Source organism: Leptidea sinapis, chromosome 17 (genome assembly GCF_905404315.1).
Source record: "Leptidea sinapis chromosome 17, ilLepSina1.1, whole genome shotgun sequence".
In the NCBI taxonomy this organism is placed as follows: Eukaryota; Metazoa; Arthropoda; class Insecta; order Lepidoptera; family Pieridae; genus Leptidea; species Leptidea sinapis.
The window spans coordinates 1,760,613-1,787,703 of record NC_066281.1 but is presented as its reverse complement, the minus strand read 5'-3'; the positions used below and the strand labels follow the sequence as shown (position 1 = coordinate 1,787,703).

The 27,091-nt window shown below is 35.8% G+C and overlaps 1 protein-coding gene across 4 annotated transcripts; it reads left to right on the top strand.

The window, feature by feature from the left end:
* Positions 1-27,091, top strand: LOC126969116 (protein abrupt-like). Of its 4 annotated transcripts, none has more exons than XM_050814424.1 (14): positions 1-102; positions 773-983; positions 12,033-12,196; positions 12,751-12,866; positions 12,946-13,087; positions 13,724-13,893; positions 16,538-16,673; positions 16,805-16,964; positions 17,090-17,134; positions 20,419-20,560; positions 21,366-21,503; positions 22,283-22,479; positions 22,910-23,095; positions 23,324-27,091. In XM_050814424.1, exons 2-14 carry the CDS (start codon positions 968-970, stop codon positions 23,713-23,715), a joined length of 2,004 nt encoding a protein of 667 aa, XP_050670381.1. In that variant the 5' UTR covers positions 1-102; positions 773-967; the 3' UTR covers positions 23,716-27,091. The 4 variants fall into 4 exon arrangements, with proteins under 4 accessions (XP_050670381.1, XP_050670383.1, XP_050670380.1 ...); XM_050814426.1 differs by lacking the exon at positions 1-102 and adding an exon at positions 207-441 and having other exon boundaries at positions 12,045-12,196; XM_050814423.1 differs by lacking the exon at positions 1-102 and adding an exon at positions 207-441.

Here is a 27,091-nt window from a genome sequence, read left to right as displayed (position 1 = left end):
GGCGACAGTCGCCCGCGTGACGCGCTCTCGACCGCACGCGCGTAACCAACAATCACACACAATCCGCAAACAGTGCATCGGACGAAAGCGGAAAAATTTAAAGTACGAATTACATTGAAATTGGAAAAATCGTGTTTAAATATACGTTGAGGGTAGAAAGCGACGGTTTCGCGAAAATGCATTTCCCGGGTGCAAAGCGCAGGCGATAGACTGAGGGGAGGGTGCAAGCGATGATGGACATCGTATTGATTTCTATCTGCCCGCTCCTCCCCTATTGTGGCGATGCACGGCGAGACATCGATCGTTGCACCGCGGCCCAAATTAACACCCCACAGTGAACGGGTCGCAAACTCCCAGACCACTGATTTTCGCGCTGGACTTCCAAGTGTTGTGGCAGTTGAGTTTAAGTTTCGAAACATCAAGAGCACACTTCTGTAACGTGTAAATGATCAACACTATTATTAATTAACTGATCGCTCCGGTCGTTAGAATTTGACAATTATCTAAATTACAATTCAATCATATAAACCAGTTAAATTTAACTTTAGATTTAGTCATTTAAATTCTGTCATCGTTTCGAATGTGACTCGAAGCGAATATTTAAAATTTTCCAAGGAATTAGATTAACTGTTCCCGAAATAATTACGTTGTACTCATAGAGCTCGTGGTGAATTATGTGTCTCCCAAGTTAATACCGTCGCTTTTACCCAACGTATTATATAAATAAACCGCGTTCCGGATAACGAGACGATTTAACAAACATATTTTGCAGGATAACAAAATAAAGCATTCTTAATGGTGTCCGCGCGACGCTGAGAGGGGATTAAGGGATATTTTTGAGACGAGAAGTGATAGAAAAGGAATAAAAGTGGCGACGCTAGGAGCACGCGTGGAATGCGCGGGAGTGGATTTCTTTAATTTGCGAGCACGCCCAGATACCGTCGTGCCGCCCTCCGAGCACTCGGCCATGGCGACCGAAACTGGTGAGCACTACGATTTACGAGTACAATTTATTCTAACTAGCAATACTGAAAATAAACGCGCTATGTCGCCATTATTATTAATCTCGTGTTGACATTTCTACATTTATTTTGAACGTAGGTGCGCGTGCTTTCACAATATTATCAAAATATCTATTGAATGTTTACAATTTGTTGGATATTATTAGATGCAAGAGCTAAATAGTATGATACACATTCATTATTTAATGGCAAATTAATATTTTGAATATACCAAGATTGCACAAAATCATAAAATATTACGACTTAAAAATTCTTACTCATCTTTAATGTTACAATATAATTGAGGAAGTTTTTTAAAATAATAAATAAAGTCATAATTAGCTCAATTATTAAAATATTACTAATTAAATATAGGTAGTGAAATATTTGTGAAGTCTAATTTGATTTAAATGACTAAATGAAATTTCGATCACTAATTAATTAAAAATCTGACATCAAAAATCCGTAATATATAAAATTGTCATGTCGAGGTGTTTGTAGTTAAACTCTATCGAAACGGCTTCACCGATTCTCATGAAATTTTGAGTGCATATTGGGTGGGTCTGAGAATCGGACAACATCTATTTTTCATCCCCCTAAATGTTAAAGGTGGTCCACGCCAATTTTTTTTTTTTTGGAAATTTTTTGGTTATGAGTCAGCATTAAAAAATACATACAACTTCAAATTTTCACCCATCTACGATCAACAGTTACTTTTGTATCGCCATTTTAATATCGGCAATACAACGTTTGCTGGGTCAGCTAGTATATTTTATAAAATCATACTGCAGTGAAACGGTTAACTTAGGTAAGAGTATCTGTCTCTCTTTTTACACGCTTTTTATTAGCTTCACCTGTATGTATGTTTGTTTGTAACCGACTAATTTGGGCGCGATTATGACCCACCAGATTTCGTTCAAACTTCGAAGACTTATCGAGGACTGAGGACAATACATCGAATTGATAGAATTATTCCATTTTTCAATTTGCAAAATAAGATTTCTATAAACTTATATAATTTTTTCATCCATCGTCGATAATAAGGCAGGAATTGATGTTCATTTTAAATTTCAACCATTGTATTTTCAACCAAAGCGTGTTTTTTAGTTTTTTTAATATATTTTTACTAATTTTGATGTGACTGTAAGTAGGAAAGCTAAGCGCTTATAGAGACTTGAATAACATTGAATAAAAAAAAATTAAATTTAAATTTCAAATTTCTATATTTGTTATTAACAAATTAAAATATATTTACATAATTACTTATAATCTACTTATTAAAGCAATTTACAATTAAGCCTTATATATGTAGGTATCAGAAAACTTATTTCTACAACCCTATCTATGTGTTGAGGGATAAAACTTTATTATGCTTAAAAAACTAATACTGTATAAGGTTTGTGAGGAAAAATCCAGGAAACTGGGAAAACCTGGCTATTTGCTATCACTTAACCTAACTTAAGACTAATGACTAGAACTTAAAACTAACTTAAAACTAAGGTAAATAAATACATAGATATGTTTGAATACGTCGTATTGTCCAAGATATGTACGACAAGGTTTACAATAATCCATTTTGGTTGACACAGACAAGAGGCAGGTATCACCACTCGTTCGGACAATCAACTTTTATTAATCTATGTTACGGGCACAAGTAGATACGTAGCTATTTATATATACAGTAGATCATTATTTAATTATATAAAAAAAACATAAATTAAAGATTTTTAAACTTACAGGTATATATATAAAGTAGGTACCTAATTAAGTACCTAAATTTTATTTTTATTCAATTTATTTATAATTGCGTTACGTACAGGTATTTAACAATCTGCACAAGCGGAAATTTGAATATTAACATTGAAAAAATTAAAATTCAACCATAGGTTGCTAATGGCAGTGTAGGCTAAATGCTAAATACCTAAGTACCTACTATTTTGTACCACTGGCGGATACTTTGAGGAACCAGGAAGCAGAAAGTAACCAAAATTGCTCTTCAACAAAATACAAAACAGTATACAATAACTTACTTAAAAGACATGTAGCAGATACATAATCTAATAAAATTAGAACAAAGAAGAAATATAGCTTTTTTTTTTATTTAAATTTCTATTATTGTACCTATTTACCTCATTTTAATTAGCAACTACAATGGCTAACACAAACAGATTTATTAATTCAAATTCAAGTATTTTTATTCAAAATTAGATTTAAAATCACTTATTGAACGTCAAAAACTACCACCCATTCAAAATAATGTGCCTCAGACATAGGTATAGGCAATCAAAGAAACACATTTCAAAATGAAAAAGCCCATCTAGCTTATAAGACAAATTGCCGTTTAGATTTAAAGGCTGGCAACGTTCCTGTGTTTCCTCTGGAGTTGCAAGATAATGTGGGCGGCGGTGATCACTTAACATCAGGTGACCCGTACACTCGTTTGTCTTCCTCTTACATATAAAGCATAACGGTTTACGTGTTAAGTACTTAGTTTTTCTTATCGGAAATTAAAAATTAGTGATATATGCTTTAAAATATGAATAAACATAATTGAAAACCGCCTGCTCAATTGAAACTCCTATGTTTGGTATTTTCAATGGTTTTCTCCACCAAATTCGGGATTTATTTACTTATTATCATTCAGTTGATACTATTTGTACGTTAGTGTTAGTGCCACGATCGAGTTGTCTTCGAATATCAAGCCGGTAGTACGGGCGATAGATCGATACTCGATATACACATCCGCACATCACTATTAACTGCTGGATAGTGACTTCAGTTATCCTGTGATGATGAAGCTAAAATAACTTCAAAATACTTTCTTTTGATTGAGTGTTAATGTACTTAGATTATAATACGTTTAAAAGCCCCTAAATAAATAAGGAAAAAAAACTTCATAATATCAAACTCAAAAATCAATTTAAACCGCGATATTATTTAGTTTAGAATTTTAGCTTTAGTGTTACATTAAGCGAATTTAATTTATGACAGTCCTTAACGGACGAGCGTGGTATTTACATGTTGATAAAAGGCATTCATTTTCTTAAAATTGATTCCTTTAGAATTCTATTTGATGTGCTTTCTAATACTACTACCGCATCGGAAAGAAATGGCGCTCTGAGAGAGAAGCGGCGCAAGAAATTCTCTCAGCATTCTTTTTTTGCGCTCTTTTAGGTAAATATACAATATTGCACTGTCATTGCTACTGCTATAAAATAATCATAATCTAGTCCCAGATAGATGTTTATGCAGATGTATATATCATTTATTTAGAAGGTATTAAATAGACATTATCCCAAACCTACACTGAATTATATATAATCAAAGTTATGGTTAGATAAATCGAAATGATTTGTATTTACAAATACATTTTAACACATAGTTAATTTCTTATGCTAATATCAAATGTGATGTGCTAAATATCAATAATTAAAATCGATCTAAAATTACGTTAGCTGGCTACGCACAATTGTTTACCAACAAATTGTAGATATATGCGAACCGTGTGAGTTCGTTGTCCCTCGCCTCTACCCCCTCCCCCTCTTTTCTTAACCCCGCTTGGTCCTGGCAACTCTCACCCTCAGGGTACAAGTCCAGCGGTGAGGTACGAGTCTACGACCCGCCAGACATATAATTGACTTTATGCACTATATAATACAATTATGAAAGCATTTTTAATCAAGAAATTTTTAATAATAATAAAATTATTTATTAGTCCTCGCAATTGTTGAGGAAAATAATATCATATCATTTTACAATAATATTTTTGTGTGATAATAGATGGCGCTGTGATTTATGATAAGAATATTTCTTATTATTTTTTGAGGAAATGTTTTTCTTACATTTTTCTATTTTTATATAATTAATTTAGTGCTCATAAAGCTTGAAGTTTTTTTTTATGAAAATAAGGGACGAGACGAGCCGGACGTTCAGCTGATGGTAATTGATACGCCCTGCCAATTACAATGCAGTGCTGCTCAGGATTCTTGAAAGACCCAAAAATTCTGAGCGGCACTACAAATGCGCTCGTCACCTTGAGGCATAAGTTGTTAAGTCTCATTTGCCCAGTAATTTCACTAGCTACGGCGCCCTTCAGACCGCAACGCAGTAATGCTTACACATTACTGCTTCATGACATAAATAGTCGCCGTTGTGGCCGACGCATAATCTAGCCGGCATCCTGTGCAAAGGAGCCTCCCACTGCTGTAGAGTGTATTTCGTAATCATGCCCATAGTTGGAATTATAATTTTCCAGTTTTTGAATAATAAAATTAACATTATTAAATTATAAGATGTCATAACATAAGGCTTAACTTTAGTACTTAATCAACCGCCCTTCATCTTTTACTCAGCAAATTTCAAATAATATTCCAATTAATCTGTCGGACTTTTGCTTAATTGTTCAGGCTGCTGGTTTTTTTATGATAATAAGGGACGAGACGAGCAGGACGTTCAGCTGATGGTAATTGATACGCTATGCCCAAGTACAATTCAGTGCCGCTCATGATTCTCATAAAACGCAAAAATTCTGAGCGGCACTACAATTGCGCTCGTCACCTTGAGACATAATATGTTAAGCCTCATTTGCCCAGTAATTTCACTAGCTACGGCGCCCTTCAGACCGAAACACAGTAATGCTGACACACTACTGCTTCACAGCAGAAATAGGCGCCATTGTGGTACCCATAATCTAGCCGGCCTCCTGTGCAAAGGAGCCTCCCACTGGTAATAAAATCGTAATTAGCATCTCACCAACTGTTACAAACATTTTAGCTCGAAACTGTTATACAACTTAATGTCTATATATTTGATACTTAATCTTGTGATTCATAAGTGAAAACATCATTCAGACAACTATATAAAACGGATTGAAACTCTCACTTATTATAACACTAAAAATAAGGGATTGCTTGTAACTAATTCTAGTAGGCTTCATAAGATACATAATAGCTTTAAGGGTAAATGTATACACTTCTATAATAAAGTCCCAGTCACTGTTCAGGCATTATCTATAAATAAATTTAAATGTTTTATAAAAAAATAGCTCCGTCGTAAATCCTATTACTCCACTGCTGAATATCTAAATGATCGGACAGCCTGGGACTAGATTGTGATTATTTTATAATTTACAATATTGTATATTTTTATTGAAGAGCGCAAAAAAAGAATGCTGGGAGAGTTTCTCTCTCAGAGCGCCATTTGTTTCCGAAGCGGTAGTAGTATTTAGGAGTTATTAGAAATGACATCAAAAAGAATTCTAAAGGAATCAATTTTGAGAAAATAAATGCCTTTTTATGCCCTTTATGCCACTCACAATCACTGACACAAACATACACAGACACACACACAAACACTTTGATTACTAGGCCTAGAAATACTACGATGCGATTTAACACCCTTGGCGTGTTTCAAAGCACATATGACTTCAATCTTGAACCTAAAAATATTTATGTTGTGATTTAGCAATAAACGGTTGTTATTCGTTCCTTTGGTCATGGAAGATTTACTTTATGTTAAATTAAATTACTTTTTAAAAGGATTTTATTACGTTCAATTAGTGAATTTAGCACGAAACAAAAATCTTTTAATTATCATATCATTAATTCAGATTTTTTTTTAATGTAATACGAGAATATGTACATAGTTAAGATTAATCATTTCTTTTCCGATTACCAGCTTCTTGCCACTATTGGCTATAAGATAAAGAAAGAAAATACAATCTTTGGAGTTTTGGCGAGGCTATCAACGATATTACCAGCTGTCAAAATGTGTTACGGTGATGAGCACAGTTTTAAGGTGCTCATGACGTCATCAAAGTTGTCCACTGACGATTATCAATAGGAAAAGTGACGTTTGACAACTAACTGATGTACACTTCGTCAAGTGATCATCACTATTACCTGTAAACTTAGATACGCAGTAGGCCTGCGGGTCGTCATGACAAGGTATCTCCAAATTAAAGCAAGTGGGAAAACAAAGAGGCAATTTCGTTTGTTTGTTTTAGAATTGGAAATTGTTTTTTTTAAATTTCTCTACAAAATAATCTATAAATATAAAAATGAATTGCTGTTCGTTAGTCTTGCTAAAACTCGAGAACGGCTGGATCGATATGGCTAATTTTGGTATTATTTGTGGAAGTCCAGAGAAGGTTTAAAAGGTGAATAAAATGAAAAGGGGAATTAAATAAAAACAACAATTTTGTTTTTCCTTTGATGTGTCCCCCGTCTTTCTTTATATCGTTCTCCAGAGGTAAAAAAATCTTAATTTTAGCTACCTATAGTTGGTAGATTTTATGTACGATTTAATATTTGGTAGGTCTGAGAATCGGTCGTCATCTATTTTTTATACCCCAAAATTTTTTTTTCTTATTACTTTATATGGCAATACAACGTTTGCTGGGTCAGCTAGTTATGTATAAAATTCTCATGTCACAATATTAGTTACATACATATACATTTTCCTCATATATGAACATCTTACATACATACTCCTCCGAAACGCCTTAATCGATTTTCATGACATTTGTAGGTATCTGAGAATCGGTCGTAATCAATTTATTTACCACAAAAAAAAATATTGCATTTTTTTTTTAATTAATTGATATAGGAATACAACGCTTGCCGGGCCAGCTACTAACTATATAAAAATAAGTAAGGTAGCTCGACATTAGAAATTAAAATTAGAGTCGGAATCACGGACTAGTAAAAAAAGAACGACTCCGCGCCGTGATATTAGCAAGTGAAGCACCTTTATGCTAGTGTGTGTGCGGTTACAGGGTATACCATATAGACAATTTTTTCTCCCTTAAGTAATCATATATCCACAAATACTTTTATAGTAGGTATTGTTTTTACTCTTTTTCACAGCGCACGACGGCATTTTTAAAATATTTTATTGCGACGCAAACTGATTTGTCACAGACGATGGCAAATCTCATAATGGCGGCCGATCGGCTTATATTAGTGTAAGTGTGTGTGTGCGGCTATGTATTTACACGTTTACCGGCTTGTTTTAGTGCCGCACTGTTATGCAAGGTGACACGGAGTCCATATTTTTTTACTCGTCCGTGGTCACAATTAGATATTTTCTGAAATGAAATTTATTTCGTCGAATACAGTATAAATTATAGATCTTAAATTTATTATAGTGTCTTCTATTCGGCTAATTTAAATTAGCATGCATAGTTTGGTTAAAACTAAAATTTAAAAAATCGTTAACACTATAATTTTTATGTCGATTAACCATTTAAAGAGGAGTCCAGTAATCAGTTTCTGTAGTAAGTTTTTTATTTCTAGAGGTAGCTTAAACTACAGTGTCACCTAAAATAATAATGTAGTTTTGAAAAAAGAATAAGTTTTTTTTCTCATATTATGTACATCATAGAACTAAATTTTTGTTTGAATTATTAAAATATAAACATATTTCGTTTAATTGCCTATAGAGTCTTCTTATAGGTCTAATGCTTTCGTTCATCGGTGTCTCGTGAAAATAATTAACCGACTTCAAAAAAGGAGGAGGTTCTCAATTCGTCCGTATGTTCTTTTATATTTTTATGTTTGTTGCCTTAAAACTTTCGACTGGGTGAACTGATTTTGATAATTCTTTTTTTATTTGAAAGCTGGTGCTTCCCGTGTGGCTTCATTGTAATTTAGTCCAGATCCGACAGTGGCATCCATGAGAAAACCATAAAAGTCCTAAATTTGCTATTATAGTATGTGGATGATAAATTTACGAATTACTCATTATCGTGCCAACCGGTTTCGATGATTCTTTATGTACGTATGTACTATGTACTCAGTATGAACAGAATCTAATTTTTAATGTTGCAACACTCAGCAACGAGACAACGCACCTTAATACATTTTAACGCTCCCGAATTTTACAAGCCATTCGTATTTGAAATTCTATGTCTTTTCATTTATTCATCGTTTCGCAAGTTTTGGAATAAATCGTACTTTTTATTGCACAGCTGGCCGGAGGTACATTTACAAGTTAAAATCAGTTTAAAACGTCGATTTCGTGATTGTCTCGATTGATAAATACAAATTCAAATATTATTATTCAAAATAGGATGTAACATCACATATTGCAAGTCAAAAACTACCACACATTCCAAAACGAATATATAATAATAATAATAACATTGACACACTTTTACACAAATTATCTTGCCCCAAACTAGGCATAGCCTGTACTATGGGTACAAAAGACAATGATATATTTAATACAATATACTTACTTAAACATACATAAATACACATAAACGTCCATGACTCGGTAACAAACATCTATATTCATCATATAAATGATTGCACCTACCGGGATTCGAACCCGGGACCTCTAGTTTAGTAGTCAGGGTCACTAACCATTCGGCTATATAGGTCGTCAATGGTAGAATGCCTCAGACCTGAGAAGATCGAGCGCAACAAACTCAGCGGGCTTTTAAAAAATTTCATAAAAAAATGGTAACAAGGTAATATCGTACTATTACACTTATTATTTAATAGCCTGAGGGCGGTCGCTACATTCCCAATCTGTGGTATCATTAAGAAATTAATTTATGTCAAAGTAACATTTTCTGGGATCTTGTTGTAAAAGCATATACACCACCCCACAAAAGACTTACTAACTCGGCTTATCCGAGTAGTAGGCATTATAAGTTTATGTCTGTTCCTGGTATTAACAATATGGTTATGACAGTTATTAGGAATTTGGTTAGGAAATATAATAAGAAATAGATTTTAATATATGTTATAATAGCAGTAGACAATGAGTTTCACATATGGCTATGTCTCAATATTATTATTTTTGAAGTGAAAATTTCTGAAAATAAATAAAAATCTTGTGTTCGCGTCACCGACATGGTCATGACTGGTGCATGCGATAAATAAATAATAAAAAAAATATATATATAGTTACACACTTTTTGGATGGGTGAAATCTCGTGAGTTTGCGTCCCGGAAATACTAAAAGCAGTACATGTTACAGCACATTACTGCTAAATGAAATGAATTTGTGAAAAGTTCAATGTGTATATACATTGTTGAAATAGGGTTTTTGTTTTATTAAGTATTAATTAAATTAATAATTTAATTGTTTTTAAACATTATATGAAATTTTAATACTAAAAGTTCTAAGTTTTCACTTCAAATTTTATTGTTTTATGGATGAGGAGGACAAAAGAAACAAGGGCACCTGATGTTAAGTGATCACCGCCACCCACATTCTCTTGCAACACCAGAGGAATCACAGGAACGTCACCAGCCTTTTCGAAAGGTGTAAGCGCTTTTTTTAAGGTGCCCTTGTCGTATCATCCTGGAAACACCGCACAAGGAAGCTCATTCCATTGCTTGGTTGTATGTGGAAGTAAGTTTCTTGAAAAAAAAAACATAATTGAATTTTGTTACTGTTTATTTCATGAAATAGTAGGTTAGTGGTTGCCAATAGTGAATACGTAACATATTTATTAAAATATATTTTTTAGATTATTAACATCGCTTTAAAAAAATATATAAAAACATTTGGCAAGCGCGAACATGAATAAGGACGAGTTCATAACAACAAACAAACACATAGACGTTCAAACATTATTCTTCATATTTTGAAACTATATAAACACAAGGATCTAACATTCCTCAAAAAGCTGTTATCAGGACAGACAGCGTGCAGTGAATTGCTGGATAAAATAAATTTCAAAATCCCGTATAGATATCCACGAAATCCGATTACTAACATACTTGTGGAACCAGTAAGTAGGACAAATGCCTTTTAACATTCTCCATTATCAAGGATGTGTTCTGAGTACAATCGATTTTCCGCGTCCATAAAAGATTTTGATATTTTTCATGACACAGTGACAAGTCTGAAAAAAAAACTAACCGCACATTTCTGTTTGTAAATAATAATAATATTTTAGTTGATATTCATACAAACTATTTCTTCGTTATATTGTATCTATTATTGTTAGTAATTTGCTTAAAATCCTTGTTAAATTTGTAGGTCGAACTGTATTTTGTATTTTAATTAATGTCTTGCAATGAGAGTGGTGTATGCACCAGTAACTGGCATTCATACCAGATTATAAACCTATAAGACCATAATTATTTTTAATGTTTTGTATGTAATGCTGTTGGTGTGTCAATAAATAAATAAATAAGCACAAGATTTAAAATTTTAACATTCTCTAAATATATGTACAGTTATATTTAAAACTTTGTGCATGATGTCTGATGATTTTGGATTTATGCTAAAGTGTACTGTAATGTCTTGCGTTTGGTCACGGATAAAACGAATGTTCGTCATGTCGTCCACTCCCAACCGATAACCGATTGCAACTGGCGTTCTCGTAATGCTGTGCATTCTTTAATCTTTATATAGCACTTAGGGTATGTTCCGATATGCACTGCGAGCACTGCACAGTGCTATCACTGTAGAAAAATTCGTTCCGTTATGGACTGCCAGTATACTGCCGCAGTACCCTACGGAAATATGACGTCATAAATCGCCGCCATATTCTACTGTGAGCACTGGCGTTTTCTATGTAAGGTACTCGCAGTACTTTGATCATGTGATCAGTCAAAACCACTCGAGTGCCTAACGTTTTATAAACAATACCTACAGTTTAATCCTAAATCATTTTAATTTCACAGTACTCCAACAACAGTTTTTTTAATGAACTAGAAAATTTTAATACACTCATTTTAATGCTGCGTCAAAAAATGCAGCTGACAGTATACGCGGGATTGCGTTCCGATTTAAATAGTAACCAGTATAAAGGAACGGCTTCACAGTATACTAAATTGACGTCACACTGTACAGTGGTCGCAGTGCATATCGGAACGTACCCTTAATGTCACTGTCGATGTCATGACAGTGACAATGATCGTCAACACATATTCAATTCAGACTAGATGTCAAGACACTACATGTACATAAAAGCTCCACTTCACCTCTTTCAGACCCCTGATTACCTTTTGTATGTAAATTGTAATTCAAATATGTAATGAAGAATCCTTTAAACATTAAATCTAGTATGGCAAACAGGCGGCGCCGCGCCTGGGGGGGAGCAGCAGTACTCTCTCCGCTGGAATGACTTCCACTCCGCCATGGTGTCCTCGTTCCGCAGGCTCCGGGATGAAGAGGACTTTGTGGACGTCACGCTGGCCTGCGCTGGTGCTACTTTCACAGCCCACAAGGTAACTTTGACAATATTTCTAATCCGTTGTGCTTATTGACATTGCAGGGTAGATTAACAAAAAAAACACTCGGTGCTTCAAGCCCTTCGATAAATTTATTTAGGGTCATCAACTAAGCCCATGGGCTATGAGGGCAATGGCCTCTCCCTTATGCTCGGAGTTTCCTTTTTTTTTTTGATGAAATAAGGGACGAGTCGAGCAGGACGTTCAACTGATGGTAATTGATACGCACTGCCCATTACAATGCAGTGCCACTCAGGATTCTTGAAAAACCCAAACTGAGGGTTCCGTAAGGGAACTAAAGTGGCAGTGGGCAATTCTAACTGTACCTACCACCTACAATGTTTTTTTTTTCTAGTATTGCCATTTAGTGGACAATGAAGTTCATGACAAGTACCTACCTAACTGATACAACTCCGTTATGATTTTATTCAATGGACAAAAAAAATCAAAAAACTATTACACGCGTTTTAATCCTTTAAAAGTTATTTACGAATAATACTCCCATTATTGAAATATATTATGTAATCCAACTACATTACGTTTTTGTTAAGGTGGTGCTATCAGCCTGCAGTCCCTACTTCAGAAGGTTGCTAAAAGCGAACCCATGTCAACATCCCATCGTAATTCTTCGGGACGTGCATGACAAAGACATGGAAAGTCTTCTAAGGTCAGTAAAAAACGGTTAACTTGTACGATAATATGTTCGATAATAGGTAATTAACGAATAATTCTTCCTGTTACTCCAGGTTCATGTATCAAGGTGAAGTCCACATCGGACAGGAACAGCTTAAGGAGTTCCTGAGAGCAGCACAGCTCCTGCAGGTCCGAGGGCTAACTGATGTTCCCCCACCAACTCCGATCTCAAATATTGACCAAAAAGCATCACCAGTGAGTATTCATAATATCATTATAAGCATTAGTATTTTAAAGTAATATACCTCACTTCTGGGATTAATTAAACAAATTAAATTTGTTATCAAAATTTATGAACGATGCGGGACTGGAACCCACGACCCCTCGGAGACCCTCAAAGCGCTTTTTCCAACTGAGCCCAACAGTTCGAGTACGCATGGATCGTACTTTTTGGTATACCTTGTTCAACTCAGGTTGTGGCTCCATTTACAGGATCTGCTTTACAGTTGATGACCTGCTCAACCCCAAAATTTGCATATTAGGAAATTGACTTGAGATGTCGCTCTTTAAAATCTTAACAATGTTGTTATTTTAAAGTGATAAACCTCACTTCTGGGATAATTTGTATAATATCTTTATATCCATTTTTTTTTGTGAGTTCTCTGAAGTGGCCCGCTAAGATATCTAATTACTTTGAACTATATTGTTCTTTTCGGACCCAAAGACTAAACGTTGAAACTTACTGATCGCACAATTCAAACGTTGATAATTACAATAGACATATCACAGAGTTTTTCCTAGTGTTATGAGCTCCTAAATTTTTTATAAATATTAAAATTACATTTGAAGCAACTTTTTATATCATTTAAATACGTGAATGTGGTAATCTAGTCAGCATCGTCCTGGACGGAGACTGGCAGTGGTGGATCTCGGGAAGGTCGCGACCCTCAGCAAAGGGAGGGCAGGAGAGCTCGAAGGCCTGAAGAAGGTGCTGCCAATACACCTCCCCCCAAAAGAGCCAGATCATCAGACCTTTACCAAGCCCAAATGAAAACCAGGTGAATACAGTTATTTTACGTAAAACATCTCTTAAAGAGAGGGATGATATAATTTGCTTAAACCATTTATTAAAACGTCTAGATAAACTGTAACAGCTGTGAAAACGTCGAAGTGAATTGAGGTTGTCTGTTAACCCCTATTTTGAGCAATGCACGAACGCGAATTAGTACTGATTTACTGATTCTAACATAATATGTACGGAAAAGGTAGAGCTCTTGGAAATATCATACAAGAAGCTCAACGGCCACTATCTTAAATCAAAAAGAGTTCTTTGCAAATACTGTAATATACCCGATATATGAATCATGTTCACAGTTAAGTCTTTTTAATATCTAATATTTCTTAAAAAGTAATAAAAAATATATTGTATACATATAGTTTTGCCAGTGGGCTGCTCCTTTGCACAGCTGGATTATGGGTACCACAACGGCGCCTTTTTTCTGCCGTGAAGCAGTAATGTGTAAGCATTATTGTATTTTGATCTGAAGGGCGCCGTAGCTAGTGAAATTACTGGGAAAATGAGACTTAACATCAATTGTATCAAGGTGACGAGCGCATTTGTAGAACCGCTCAGAAATTTTTGGGTTTTTGAAGAGTCCTGAGCGGCAATGAACAGGGCGTATCAATCATACCATCAGTTGAACGTCCTGCTCGTCTCGTCCCTTACTGTCATAAAAAGGCACACTAAATTAATAAGCCTGGCCTATTGTTATCGGTTGTCTAGCAGGAAGAGGCTCTATCTAGACGTATAAATCATCTAAGATAATTTATTTCTGTCATTTGTCTTTAAAAAGTGTGCGAGAAAGTACTGCAACAAATAGTATCCATTAATTACTTAACCATTCTTACTTTTCAAAATACTTAACATATAAGCGAGAGTGCACAAAAATGAATTATCAATTTATGGAATAAATCTATTGGAAATGTATATTAATAATATATCCAATTCTATTAATCTGAGCGACGTCATCAAAACGGTATTCTAATTGTAAATTACCGTATAAGGTTCTAGAAATATAAATGCAAATTACCTTGAGCATATTGATTCGGCTATAGCAGCTTTGGTCATTCCAACAATGGGTGTATTCAAATTCAATTTAAATACCAAAATAATTGGGTGTAAGTATTATTTTTGGAGTTGTAAACGCCGATTCAGTATTATAACGGTCTCGTGGACTCTTTTAACGAAACCAATGAATATATAAAAGTACAAGTACAGAAGTCTTACTCTGCAAAATCAATTAAAGAAATAGGGACTCTTGCGGCCATACAATAAGGTGTAATTCAGATCGCACAGCGATATTAATCTACATTTTTATTTACCTAGAAACTGCCTCTCCTTCTATTACTGATTCTTGCCTATTCTGACGAAATAGGGCTTTACAAATGTGTCAACATTACTGTGTTTCGGTCTGAAGGGCGCCGAAGCTAGTGAAATTACTGGGCAAATGAGACTTAACATCTTATGTCTCAAGGTGACGAGCGCAATTGTAGTGCCGCTCAGAATTTTTGGGTACTTACGATTACGATACCTACACGGGGAATGAGACAGGCCAGACGAAACATATCCTTTTAAACTCCGCAAACATATAGAATGAAAAATTCAAGAATAGACAATTTTGTTGAATTTACTATCTGAACTTGGCACAATAGATTAAAATTTATTAACTATACTTTCACTTTTAACCATAGATAATTTATATGTATATAGACTGTGAGAGCTGCGAGTAACGGCGAATAGTTAGCCTTTATTTTTCGCAACACACGCACACTCAAACAAAGTGACATACGCATCGCAAGTTTAAGACGTAGCTTGGCACGGACACTAAAGTAATAAGCCGGTCTGTTTTTATGCGTTGCATAACAGCAAGCAATAAATTATCCGAACTTTTAACGTTTTTTTTTCTCTACATAGTGGAAGTGAACATTTTCCAACGAGAAACATTTTGAACATTTTTCATGTGACGCCCGGTAGCTCACTGTTACTGTAGGGATTAAATTTTATTTTGTTGTTATTCAAATTCAAAAATTTCTATTCAAAATAGGATATGATACTCGTATCACTCGTATTGAATGTCAAAAACTAGCACGCATTCCAAAATTATGCCTCAAGCCTGAGAAGAACGGGCGTAACAAACTCAGCAGGCTTGATTTTTTTAATCATACAAAATATGTTGACAATGTAATATCGTACAATAAAACTTATTATTTAATAGCCTGAGGGCGGTCGCTACATTCCCAATCTCTGGTATCATTAAGAAAGTCATTTATGTTATATAGTAACCTTTGCCACACAGTTTTTTTAACAATTCTTTTGAATTTTGTAATACACTTGGTTTGAACATTTTCTGGGATCTTAATGTAATAGCATATACATCGCCCCATAAAAGACATAAGTACTAACTCGACTTAGTCGAGTAAAAGACATCATAAGTTTATTTGTTCCTGGTGGTAACATTATGGTCGTGACAGTTTCTAGCAAATTCACTTATGTGCGTATGTCCATACATAGAATTACCAAGAATCCTACTAATATCTTCACCTTCTTGGCGTGCGTCCGTGCAGAATGTAACCACTAGTATATTATATTCGAAAAGCTTTACAAGTTGCATATCATGTAGTTATAAGATATTTCAATTATCGGTGTAGGACGGAGCAACTGCTAGCAGCTCAGGGAGCCAGCCCAGAGAGGATGGCTACCAATGGCCACGAACTCGCTTTATTCAGCCAAGCTCTAGAAAACGTGCAGAATCCCCACCTGTCTAATGTTTCCAATAACTTGGTGAGTACAATTTTGACTACTGTGATATCATTTTTAAAAATTTTGAAAAAAACTGGTGCCGACTTGACTGATTCTAAAATTCTGATTCAAAACCCTCAGCTTTTATCAGTTACTATGTTATTTTTGTCCAGTCGGGTGACGGTGAGGAGTCATCATCAGACGCGGGCGCCAGCGATACAGAAGGTGACAACAGAACGAAGCAGGAACCCGTGGACTACGACGACCCAGCTACCATGGCCAACACTAACGGCGCTCTGCCACACAATTTCCCTGGACTTCTTAACTTACCTGGTAAATATTTGCCAAATTTTGTTCAGCTACTTTAAAACAAAACATTAATACCTATTGTTTCCGAACTTTATCATGATTTTAGTGTGTTGATATAATGTCTTAGAATAAAAACGATTTGTTTGCAGGCTTTCCTGGATTGCCGGGACCGTCAGGGATACCTGATAACTTCGGTAAGTGTTAAATACCAAATACATACTTAAAACAATCATGATTCAGTAAACGAAACAAAATGATATAGAGATATGTCACAACATAAAGAAATCTATTAAGTTAATTACTGAATCATGTACCGCATGTTTTAAATCGCACTAACAATTAAATTACAAGTAGGTCACTATTAAGTACTTAACAAATCACTTATAACTAAGATAAAGACCAATTGAGAAACGAAAATCAATTAGAAATAACTTAGCAACAATGGAAGTTAAGCGACCTCGTGAATACATTAGATAAGTTAGCGTCTTCGCGATTCATATGTACGGTAGCAAGAGAGAATTGAACGCGTGCTCCGTCTGCCCCAGGAGCGACCTGGCCCGGCGGCGGCGACGGTCAGCTCCCCGCTAAGCACGAGGAGAGGTTCCCCTTCGGCGCCAACAGCTACGGAAACGGTGAGGCGACCCACAAGCCCGCCTGCCCGGAGTGCGGCAAGCTCTACAGCAACAATAGCAACCTCAAGCAGCACATTCTCAACGTGCACGCGGCGCGCGACCTCTGCCACTCGTGCCCCGTGTGCGGCAAGGGCTTCAAGACCCGCCAGTACATGCAGATACACATGAACTCGATACACGGCGTGAAGCAGAGGCGGCGCGAACCCGGCCCGCCCGCGCCCGATCTCGGCCCCGACCGATACACTTACAATAGCGTTTAGCTGGCGCGCACATACTAACCGCCGCCTCTGTGTTACAGGGGCGGCCCTGGGCTACCGGCCGCAGTGTCCGCTCTGCGGCCGCGTCTACTCGTCGACCTCGAACCTCCGTCAGCACATGCTGAACGTGCACTCGCAGACCGACCGCGACCAGTGGTTCCCCTGCCAGCACTGCGGCAAGAAGTGCAAAACGAAGCACTATCTCATCAACCACCAGTTGCAAGCGCACGGCATACGGCAGCGCCAGAACTCTTAGAGACGGTTCCCGGCCGAGCGACCCGCGTTCCCCCCGCCCGACCCGCCACCCCCGCTCGGCGCCTGGTGGTAGACCCGACCGACCCTCGCGTGCTATGTGCCAATACCACATGTTACGGAACTATAGCCGGTTTACTCATTTCAATACCTATATCGTATATGTAATATTTTTAGACAGTTATATATTAGGGATGGTAGAGTCTGTCGTCGGATTTGCCAACCGTTCTCGACATTGAGTAATATGGTGCTGTCGGCATTGCAGATGCCGCGCCTGGGGACGAGTTGGCAAAGCCGGCGATAGGCGATCTCATCAAATCAGGAGAGCGAGGTACAGAAATGCTTATTAAGTATTTGGATTACCAGAAAACCGAGAGTACTGTGTACGAGAGCGAAATGCTGCAGTGTCCATTATGCTTTAGAACATTAGAATCGTTGGCACTCGCGAAAAGACATTTAGAAGCACACTATCCTCGCGACAGTCCCGTTTGTCCCGTGGCGACCTGCGCACGCTATTTCGCACATCCGAATTCTGTACGGAACCACATGAGGATAAAGCATAGAAAGCAATGGGAAAAGATGAAAACTTTAAAATGGAGTTGTGGCTGGGCAAACTAAGGCTTCTTGAGGATCAAAATGGTTAATGCAAACTTGCTAATACGGCTGTGAAACGGAACTGAGTGACAGTTACTATGAATAGAAGAGTCCCTAAATATTGATCTCCGCGATGCATTTTCATATTCGCAATAATTTTTCGCATGTAAACATTGTATAAACTGTAGAGTAAATTGACTGAAATTATTTTTGTAGTAGAATAGACTGATATTTTTTAAGTAAAACTTAGATGGTGCTGGAGTGACTTTAGAAGACGAACCTTTCAAGTTTGGATTCGCGAAGCACAGCCGACTGTGCGTCTTCGAACCAGCACTAATTCCAGCGCAGTCTAAGCATTAAATACCTAGTAATAAAGCGCATTTTGACTTGTGATGATTGGTGCCATTGATAGTGTACGAAAAGCAACTCAGAGATTCTTTTCCCTTCCAAACGTTTCTCTAACTTCCATTGTTGCTTCTATTTGACGTAAACATGTTTGTGTTTAAGTTCCTATTGTACTTCACTCACGTATGTCTTCGTAATTAATTAACGTATGTGTATGTAACTTTATGTTTGATGTGTATCTTCTTAAATGTAAGTTCTGTATTTCTCAGTACCTGAGCAATGGTACAACATTTTTGCTTTGAATCCACAGCTTTAAATCAATGTTCTGACTGTTACCTCGGCCTATTTCTTTCCTTTTACATTTAATATACAAATAAAGTGCCTGAAAACTATAGCTCAAATCTGTTGTACCAAGGTTCATATATAATAAATAAGCTTATATATTTTGACCATAGATAAGACAATACAAATAGAATTATATGAAATCAAATGCCTTTTAAAGCAATAGTAAAACATACGTTCGTTCAACAAATACATAATTATTTTTTAGTCAGTTTAGTGCCTAGTAGGCGACGAGCACAATCAAAAACATATCTAGTCAACGTAGAAAGAGACAGGAATGATTTAAATATTTGTAAAGTAAGTGATTTCCGCTCGCATATATTTTTAGATATATACATAATACTTATACTAAATCCAAATATGTATTTTACACAAGAGTTATATTTTCAATAGTTACAACAGATTATGAGATAATTATTTGACTAACACGCAATACGTATACCTGTAAAAGTGCAGTTTTGTCGTTTGGCAATATTATTGATATGAGAATAATTCTACAAGTATATGTATTGCGTGCCACCGATAAAATATATGCGATAGGAAAAGTTGTATAGGTCTCCGAAAATGATATAAATATCGGTAAAATTTAGTGCGTAGATAAAAACTGTTCCTGATGCCTAAGAGGCAATCTTGTATATCGTAAGGAATATATTTTAAGCGTATAATATATAAGTCCCATTAACCAAATGTTAAATGTGAGTATTGAATCTAGTTGCGATTGCATTAGTGATATCGTATATACGTAATTATTTAATTTTTACCCAACGAAAATTGTCTGCTTATATGAAAAACGGTATAACAATAAAACTACGAAGTAGATATGTGTATTTTACTATGGAACTGCTTTTCTAAGATAAATTTGAGTTTTTTGTTTTCGATTTACGTTTAATTATACCAATTTTGGTTGACTTTTTCTTACTGGTCATCTTAGTCAAACAGTTCTATAACTTATTTAAGTTCTCACAGTTCACGCTGACCTAACGACCAGGTAAGATGCCATCTTTATAAAACTTTCAACGTTTGCTTTGCCCGATTTAATAAAAAATTGTACAACAGGTGGATGTCGACGGACGCAAGATCTTCTTCGAGTGCGGGCTACAGATCCTCGGCCCTGTCCTAAATGCGGGAAAATATACAGATCTGCGCACACACTGCGAACACATCTTGAAGACAAACACACTGTGTGCCCAGGATACAGGTGGGTTAACGCAACATTTAATACCACTGAATGAATCTGCTAATAGAAATGGTATATTACGCACCTACGGAGAATAGTAGGTCATTCGTACCCGCGGAATATTGACACCCGACCCGAAGGCGAGGGTGACAATCGCAGGTCCTACTTATCTCCTGTGGTGCGTATACAATTTTTTTCCCACCTGGATGAAAAGGTCGCTTTTATTGCCTGGTACGAGGGAAAAAAGTTTTCTTGCCGGGAGAGAATCGGCCACTTTTGTCCCACATACCGAGGACTAAAAGCGAGCATTTCATGGAGGTGCGAAAAAAAAGTTAGTTTCTATGTCTCAGGTCTATAGATCTGAGAGCAAAGACTAAGTTAGGGCTCAGGCTCTTTATTCACACAAAACTTAACTAAGTTTGATAAAACGCGGACTTGACTTTTGCATTGGGCTGTCTTAGCTTAAGCTCAGTAGAATTTCAGATGTCAATTGACTATTAAAAACGTAATCAAATATAACTATAGGCTTTTACTAAGTTTTACGTGAGGGAAGTCTGAGCAAAGTCTAATCTATAGATGTCAACCTAAAACACTTAAAAATTTATTTAAACATCGTATATTTACAATTATGAATTTGAAATACAAAAATGATAAATGATAATATTAGAATCTATTACAAACGATAGACAATAATACCTTGTAACATAATGGTATTGAATGCTGATCAAAGCTTGATTCAAAATGTATCCAAGAAGCCAATTGAGTCTCATTGGCTGACAATATAATTTAAATATGGAACAATAACTGATTGATTATGTTTTTTCAGATGTGTGCTGTGCGGGACAGTTGCCAAATCACGCAATTCACTCCATTCTCACATGTCGCGACAACACCGCGGTATTTCCACAAAAGACTTACCCGTTCTACAGATGCCCACAAGATTTGACCCGGAACTCGCCAGCCAGTGAGTAAATTCTTCTTCGTGCCTTCTTTTTTCTAGAATGGCCACGAAAATAAAGCAAATGACGAAATTTGAAAATTTAGATAGCTCTGTTAGAGATATCTTGAGCTTTTTTCATTTAAAACTGTTTCAGGATAACAAAAATTTATATATTTGAATTTTTCACGCGGGCGTGGGTTGCCATATCCCAAAATATAAGGAATAGCGAAGTACTCAAAGGAGTCTCGGGCCTAACTTTGATAAAAACAAAACTGCCTCATCGGATACAAAAACCAATAATAGAAATCGACTCGTTGATTTTGAAAACAAAAACACACCTGTATTTCAACACTTTTTTCCTATAAACTATAATATATTGTCGCTAATAAGGATCACATTTTGAATAATAAAGACATTCATCTTCTTTTATGATTTATTTACAAAATTCTTCAACAATTAAATGTTTTTGACTCATTAACCAAAAATCTTTACTCGTATTTGCTAATAACAATTTCAAATTTTTATGTGCTAGTTAATACATATTATAACTCTCGAGACATTTTCCTAGACTTTATTCCGAATCCAAAGAGCTATCGCTCTTATTTTTTGGAGCTTTATTTGTTTGCAGCGGATGTCATCATCTAATCCCCCATTGTGTTTGATCCACAACTTTTTGACCATCTTGTATAGATTAGTTTGGCCTTATATTTTATCAAAATTTAGATCTGTCTAAATAGAACCAAAATGCAAATATTTAGCGAAGAAATTTATAAGCACAGTACTCATACTTTAATATATTTCAGATTACTAGCAAAAGCAGGAGTAAAAGTGTCACCAGAACAATTGAGAGCTCGCGCCTCTCCCACCGGACCCCGGCGCTCTGATATCAAGCTGGACGCTAAGTCAGCTGCGTCGGAGAGCAGCTCAATATGTGGTGACAATGACCACGACGATCTCAGCCAATCCAAGTATCAAGACAGTATTCCAGTATCCCCACCACGTAAGTGTTACATTATTGCGATATTGCAATAGTATAAGTAATGCCTGGCGTAAAATGAAGTGGCAAGGCACATGGACTCGACGGACATATGGCCGTTGGGGCAGCAAATTACTCGAATAGCGAACACGTACCGGAAGACATAGTGTTGTTGAACTCAGAAGATGGACCGACGATCTGGTCAAGGTCGCGGTATAGCTTGGATAAAGACAGCGCAGGACCGATATTCAGGGCGATCTTTGGGGGAGGCCTTTTTCCAGCAGTGGACGTTTTCCCTCTGAAATGATGGTGTTGAATAATGAAATAATACCCGCACAGTGTTGTTTTGTCCAATGTATTTAAAAATCATTATTTCTTCTAAAACAATTTACTTGACTTTTTTCTTTATACCCACATTTGCAATGCCCTCGTTAACCATATACTAAATTTGCAGACATCAATAACCTCACAAATACAACAATAACAAAAGTGCCTGCGGTGCGAGCGGTGACTGCGAAAGCAGTTGAAAACCTTCCCCACGGCATGGCCACCATGAAACACGACGAGTACCCGCCCGGCTTTGGGGGAGGGTCCGCCATATTGGACACTTACCTCCAGTACATCAACGAGAATGTTTTTGGTAAGATTTTCCTTTGCTAACAAAATGACGGACTCGAACGTCTTGGATATGTAACTTACGAGTTACATTTTCAGTTTTGCATGAGCTGCTTATCACTTCTATAATGTTAGATACTAGCCAAGTTATCATATTGAAATAATAGATGGCTCACTGCCCTTTAAAACCACTGCCTTTAAATATATTTTACATTAAATTTGTAATATCTACTTAGTTTTTTTGATTTTGCAGGAATGAACGCTGCGAAATTGGCTCAAATGAATGCAATGCACATGGAAAGAAAAACTTACGACGAACCATCACCCCAAATGGGATCCCTGCCACCACCACCGACCACACTCGCGCACCAACGTTTCCTCAAGCAAATGCAGAGACAGTATACGGAGAACATGGGGAAGCCTGACATCATGCGCGACTCTGATGAACCGCTAGACCTGGGCAAAGAGCGACACAGAAGCGACAGTATTAGTGAAGAAGACAGACAGGACATGGACAAGGAAAAGGATTATTACAGCAAGAATTATGACGAAGACAGAAGAATAAATTCTGAACATGACCAGGAGCACAGCGGGCACGAAGAAGATTTCTCCGAGGAGGAGCACAATAAAAGTGTGGCCTCATGAAATGACGTCTTACCGTCAACGCATGTATGAGTGTAAGCAACATTTTGTTGGTTTTTAAAGGTGCTTAAGAGTTATGTTACGTCATCCGACGTTTAAACAAATTAATTGTTGACCCGTGGAATATCGTTGGTGCCATTAACGATGTATAAATGAGTTATTGTTCGGCTAAACTTTGTGTAATTGCTGAGCACAAAGTGAGGCCAGATTCACATTAGAGCTGACTGGAGTCCTGATTCTGAAGAAACAGTACGCCAGCTTAGTGTGATTCCGGCTTGAAGCTGACAATGCTATGTGTAATGTTTGTGTTATATGAGTTTAGCTGTACAATACCCGTCGTGATACCATATTGCCATATTAAAGTAGCGTGACCCGCGACCCATCGCATCCGACTCGAGCGGCGTGAGATTGTTTCGTAGGATATATCTAGCGAGTAGTAAGTTTGTATGTTGTAAGGTCCCTTTCACATAGTAGGGCAACTTACATAGTAATTCCATCCAACTACCTCAATTTTCGGGCCAATACGGCGACGATAAATATATATGTATATCCACACAAATTGTGAAATTCCATCCATCTACCTCACTTCAATAGATTTTATTTAATATTTTATACAATTTATAGTTATAAATAACTGTTGTTTTATGCATTTTGCAGATTGCATTTATATGTATACTATATAGAGTATATTGTAGGTAAAATATTGTGCAAGTCGTAAGGCGCTCTAACCGCCCGTAGATGAGTGTTTAACAAATGATTATTTGATATAGTGACCGCACTCACTAGAAACTTTAGACTGTATCACCGTAGAGTAATATTACCTTATATTAAATCACATTTTATAATAAGCGAAAGCAAATATCTTTGTATACGAACAAATTCAACAGAGCTTAAATCTAACTATACTAAAATCGTGTTGCGAGAGTAAAAGATAATAAAATATATGTTTATAAGATTTTTACGCCACTAACGTACCGACGCAATCGTATAATATGTTGAATATATTCGTCTCGCTCTCTTCGTATTGGTCGTTTTCGCAGTGGCATACGAATGCGTCGCCTCGCTATTGGACGTTGCAGAAAATTCTAAATTTAAACACCTTTTGTCTAGAGACTGAATAATGTTCAAATTTGATCGATTCGTTACAAGTTCAAAAATTACGCGTTGTAAATATATTCGGTGATATTATTTAAATTAAATGAATAGACAAATAGAAACAAAAGCAATAAATAAAGTATACTTTGGTGTTGCCTTTTAAGAATATTATATGTAAATAATGCGGGTAGTATTGGGTTATGTTGTCGTATCGTCTCACGGGATATCTAAAATAGTGACATTGATTTGAATAATGATTGTTGATTAAATGACAACTTATGATTTACCAACTAAATTTCTTATTAAAAAAAGTTTTACCGACCGATGCGAGCGATTAATGACCGCTTTTTATTCTATAGTCCATATTTTACCGTTTATTAACTTTTTAGTAAAATGCCGGTTTTAAATATTCCGTGAAATAACCTTACAATAATATTAAGAGCAGCTGTTTGTCTGGTAGTAGGTAATGATGTGGGCAGAATACTTAACATTACTGTGATTACAATCTCATATTAGCCTTCAATAATTATTATTATACATATTTTTTAGAGTACAATGTTATAGTTATTTAGTATAGGTATTGATAAGCGATTCACAAAATATATTTACTTCCTGACGTGTAGATTTAAATTCACAATTATTTAAGATATTAGAATGATAGATGGAGCATTTAATCTTTTATATCGGAAAGTTGCATTTTTTATGTTGCCACACTGGGCTCGACAGCGGCCATGACAGTTACGTATGTGTGTTAACTATGTAGTTACTATGGGTTGATTGAATATTATGTTTAGCGTGTTAGTGAGATTTAAGGAATAAGTCATTTTGTGTTTGCGTATACTTACAGTAACCTTGTTGACAGTTATGGGTGTTGCCATAGTGAATAATTATTCCGCTTGTACATATAAAAACTTTTTGATTGTTTAGAGAAGTGTGCTTATTTTCACAATGTTGAATATTTGTTATAACCACGGGATACAGTTGAAATAGTGTTAAAGCACGGTAAGATTAGTTACCAGATAATTAAGGGATTATATATTTTTCAGAACACAATTTTGCAGATTAAATATACAAATGTTGCACGATACTGGATTGATATAGTGACGTTTCGGACGAGGCTATAAAATATAACAATATGTTTCTGGGTGTTTTTGTGACGGCCTGTTCGATTGGAATTATTGCACAGACAAAGTATATAATAGACGGAACAAAAAAAGCAACCAGTGATTTACGTTTAGAAGTGCGACAGTTTTACAAGCAATATAGTGGCCTGTTTACATTTAATGACCTTATAATTATTAAGAAATGATGACCCGTTTAATTTTTCGACTTGAGTGATTAAGAACAATATTTTTGTACTTTAGTTTTCGAACAAACAAATACATATATATATATATGATGACGTATTTATATACACCTTATCCATAAAATGCCTCAGCAAGTACAAAATCAACATTCAAGCGAAACTTCTACTAATTTTTGTCAGTTTGTCCTGCAGCATGCAAAAAGATAAGACGTCTAATAACTTGAGGCATGACTTTAATTTAATAATGACACCTTCAGTAATACATTAATAATAAAAGCAATAACACACACCCATACATGTCTTAAAAAAAATATCACAACTGTTACTTGTTAAATTTGAATCTTTCAGTCGGAATTTTAATTACTCGGACACATGACGTCACTGGGTTGTCGCTCCGTCTATTAGCTTTCTCTGGGGTCGAACCATAGATCGACGTTATATCGTGCACAAAATGTTGTTATGTATATTTATATATACCAGTGGAGATATTATATTTAGGACTCTAAGTCAAGATTCTCATGTAAAAAGTATGTTTAGTTACCTTTTGAACTTTCAAAGTTCTTCTTATTTTTACCTCATTAGTTTGCTATTAAGGTTTGATTTTACATGAGCCAACAACATTGTAAACTTAATATTTTGCGTACAACCATAATTGTAAACTTAATATGTTGCGTACAACCATAATTGTAAACTTAATATTTTGCGTACAACCATACTAGTAGTATTTTGAATTATATCGATAGCACAAAATTATTTACTTGATATTTTTACAGTAAGATATTTACACGGTAATGTTTCAGCAGAACTGTGCTGCCTTAATTATTACGGTTTGTTTCTGTAGTGTTAGCGTTCTTTTAGACAATAATATTTATGTTCAAATTAATTGTTTGTTTGTCATTACGTCATCTATTTTAGTGGACTAGTTGTATGCCGCTTCTCTACATTATTATAAACAAATAAAAATAATTGTTTTGAAAA

Excerpts from the sequence above, each read along its gene's own strand:
- LOC126969116 (XM_050814424.1), top strand. Across the intron at positions 17,135-20,418 it reads AGGGATACCTGATAACTTCG|GTGGATGTCGACGGACGCAA; the intron begins GTAAGTGTTAAA and ends ATTGTACAACAG. Across the intron at positions 20,561-21,365 it reads ACTGTGTGCCCAGGATACAG|ATGTGTGCTGTGCGGGACAG; the intron begins GTGGGTTAACGC and ends ATGTTTTTTCAG.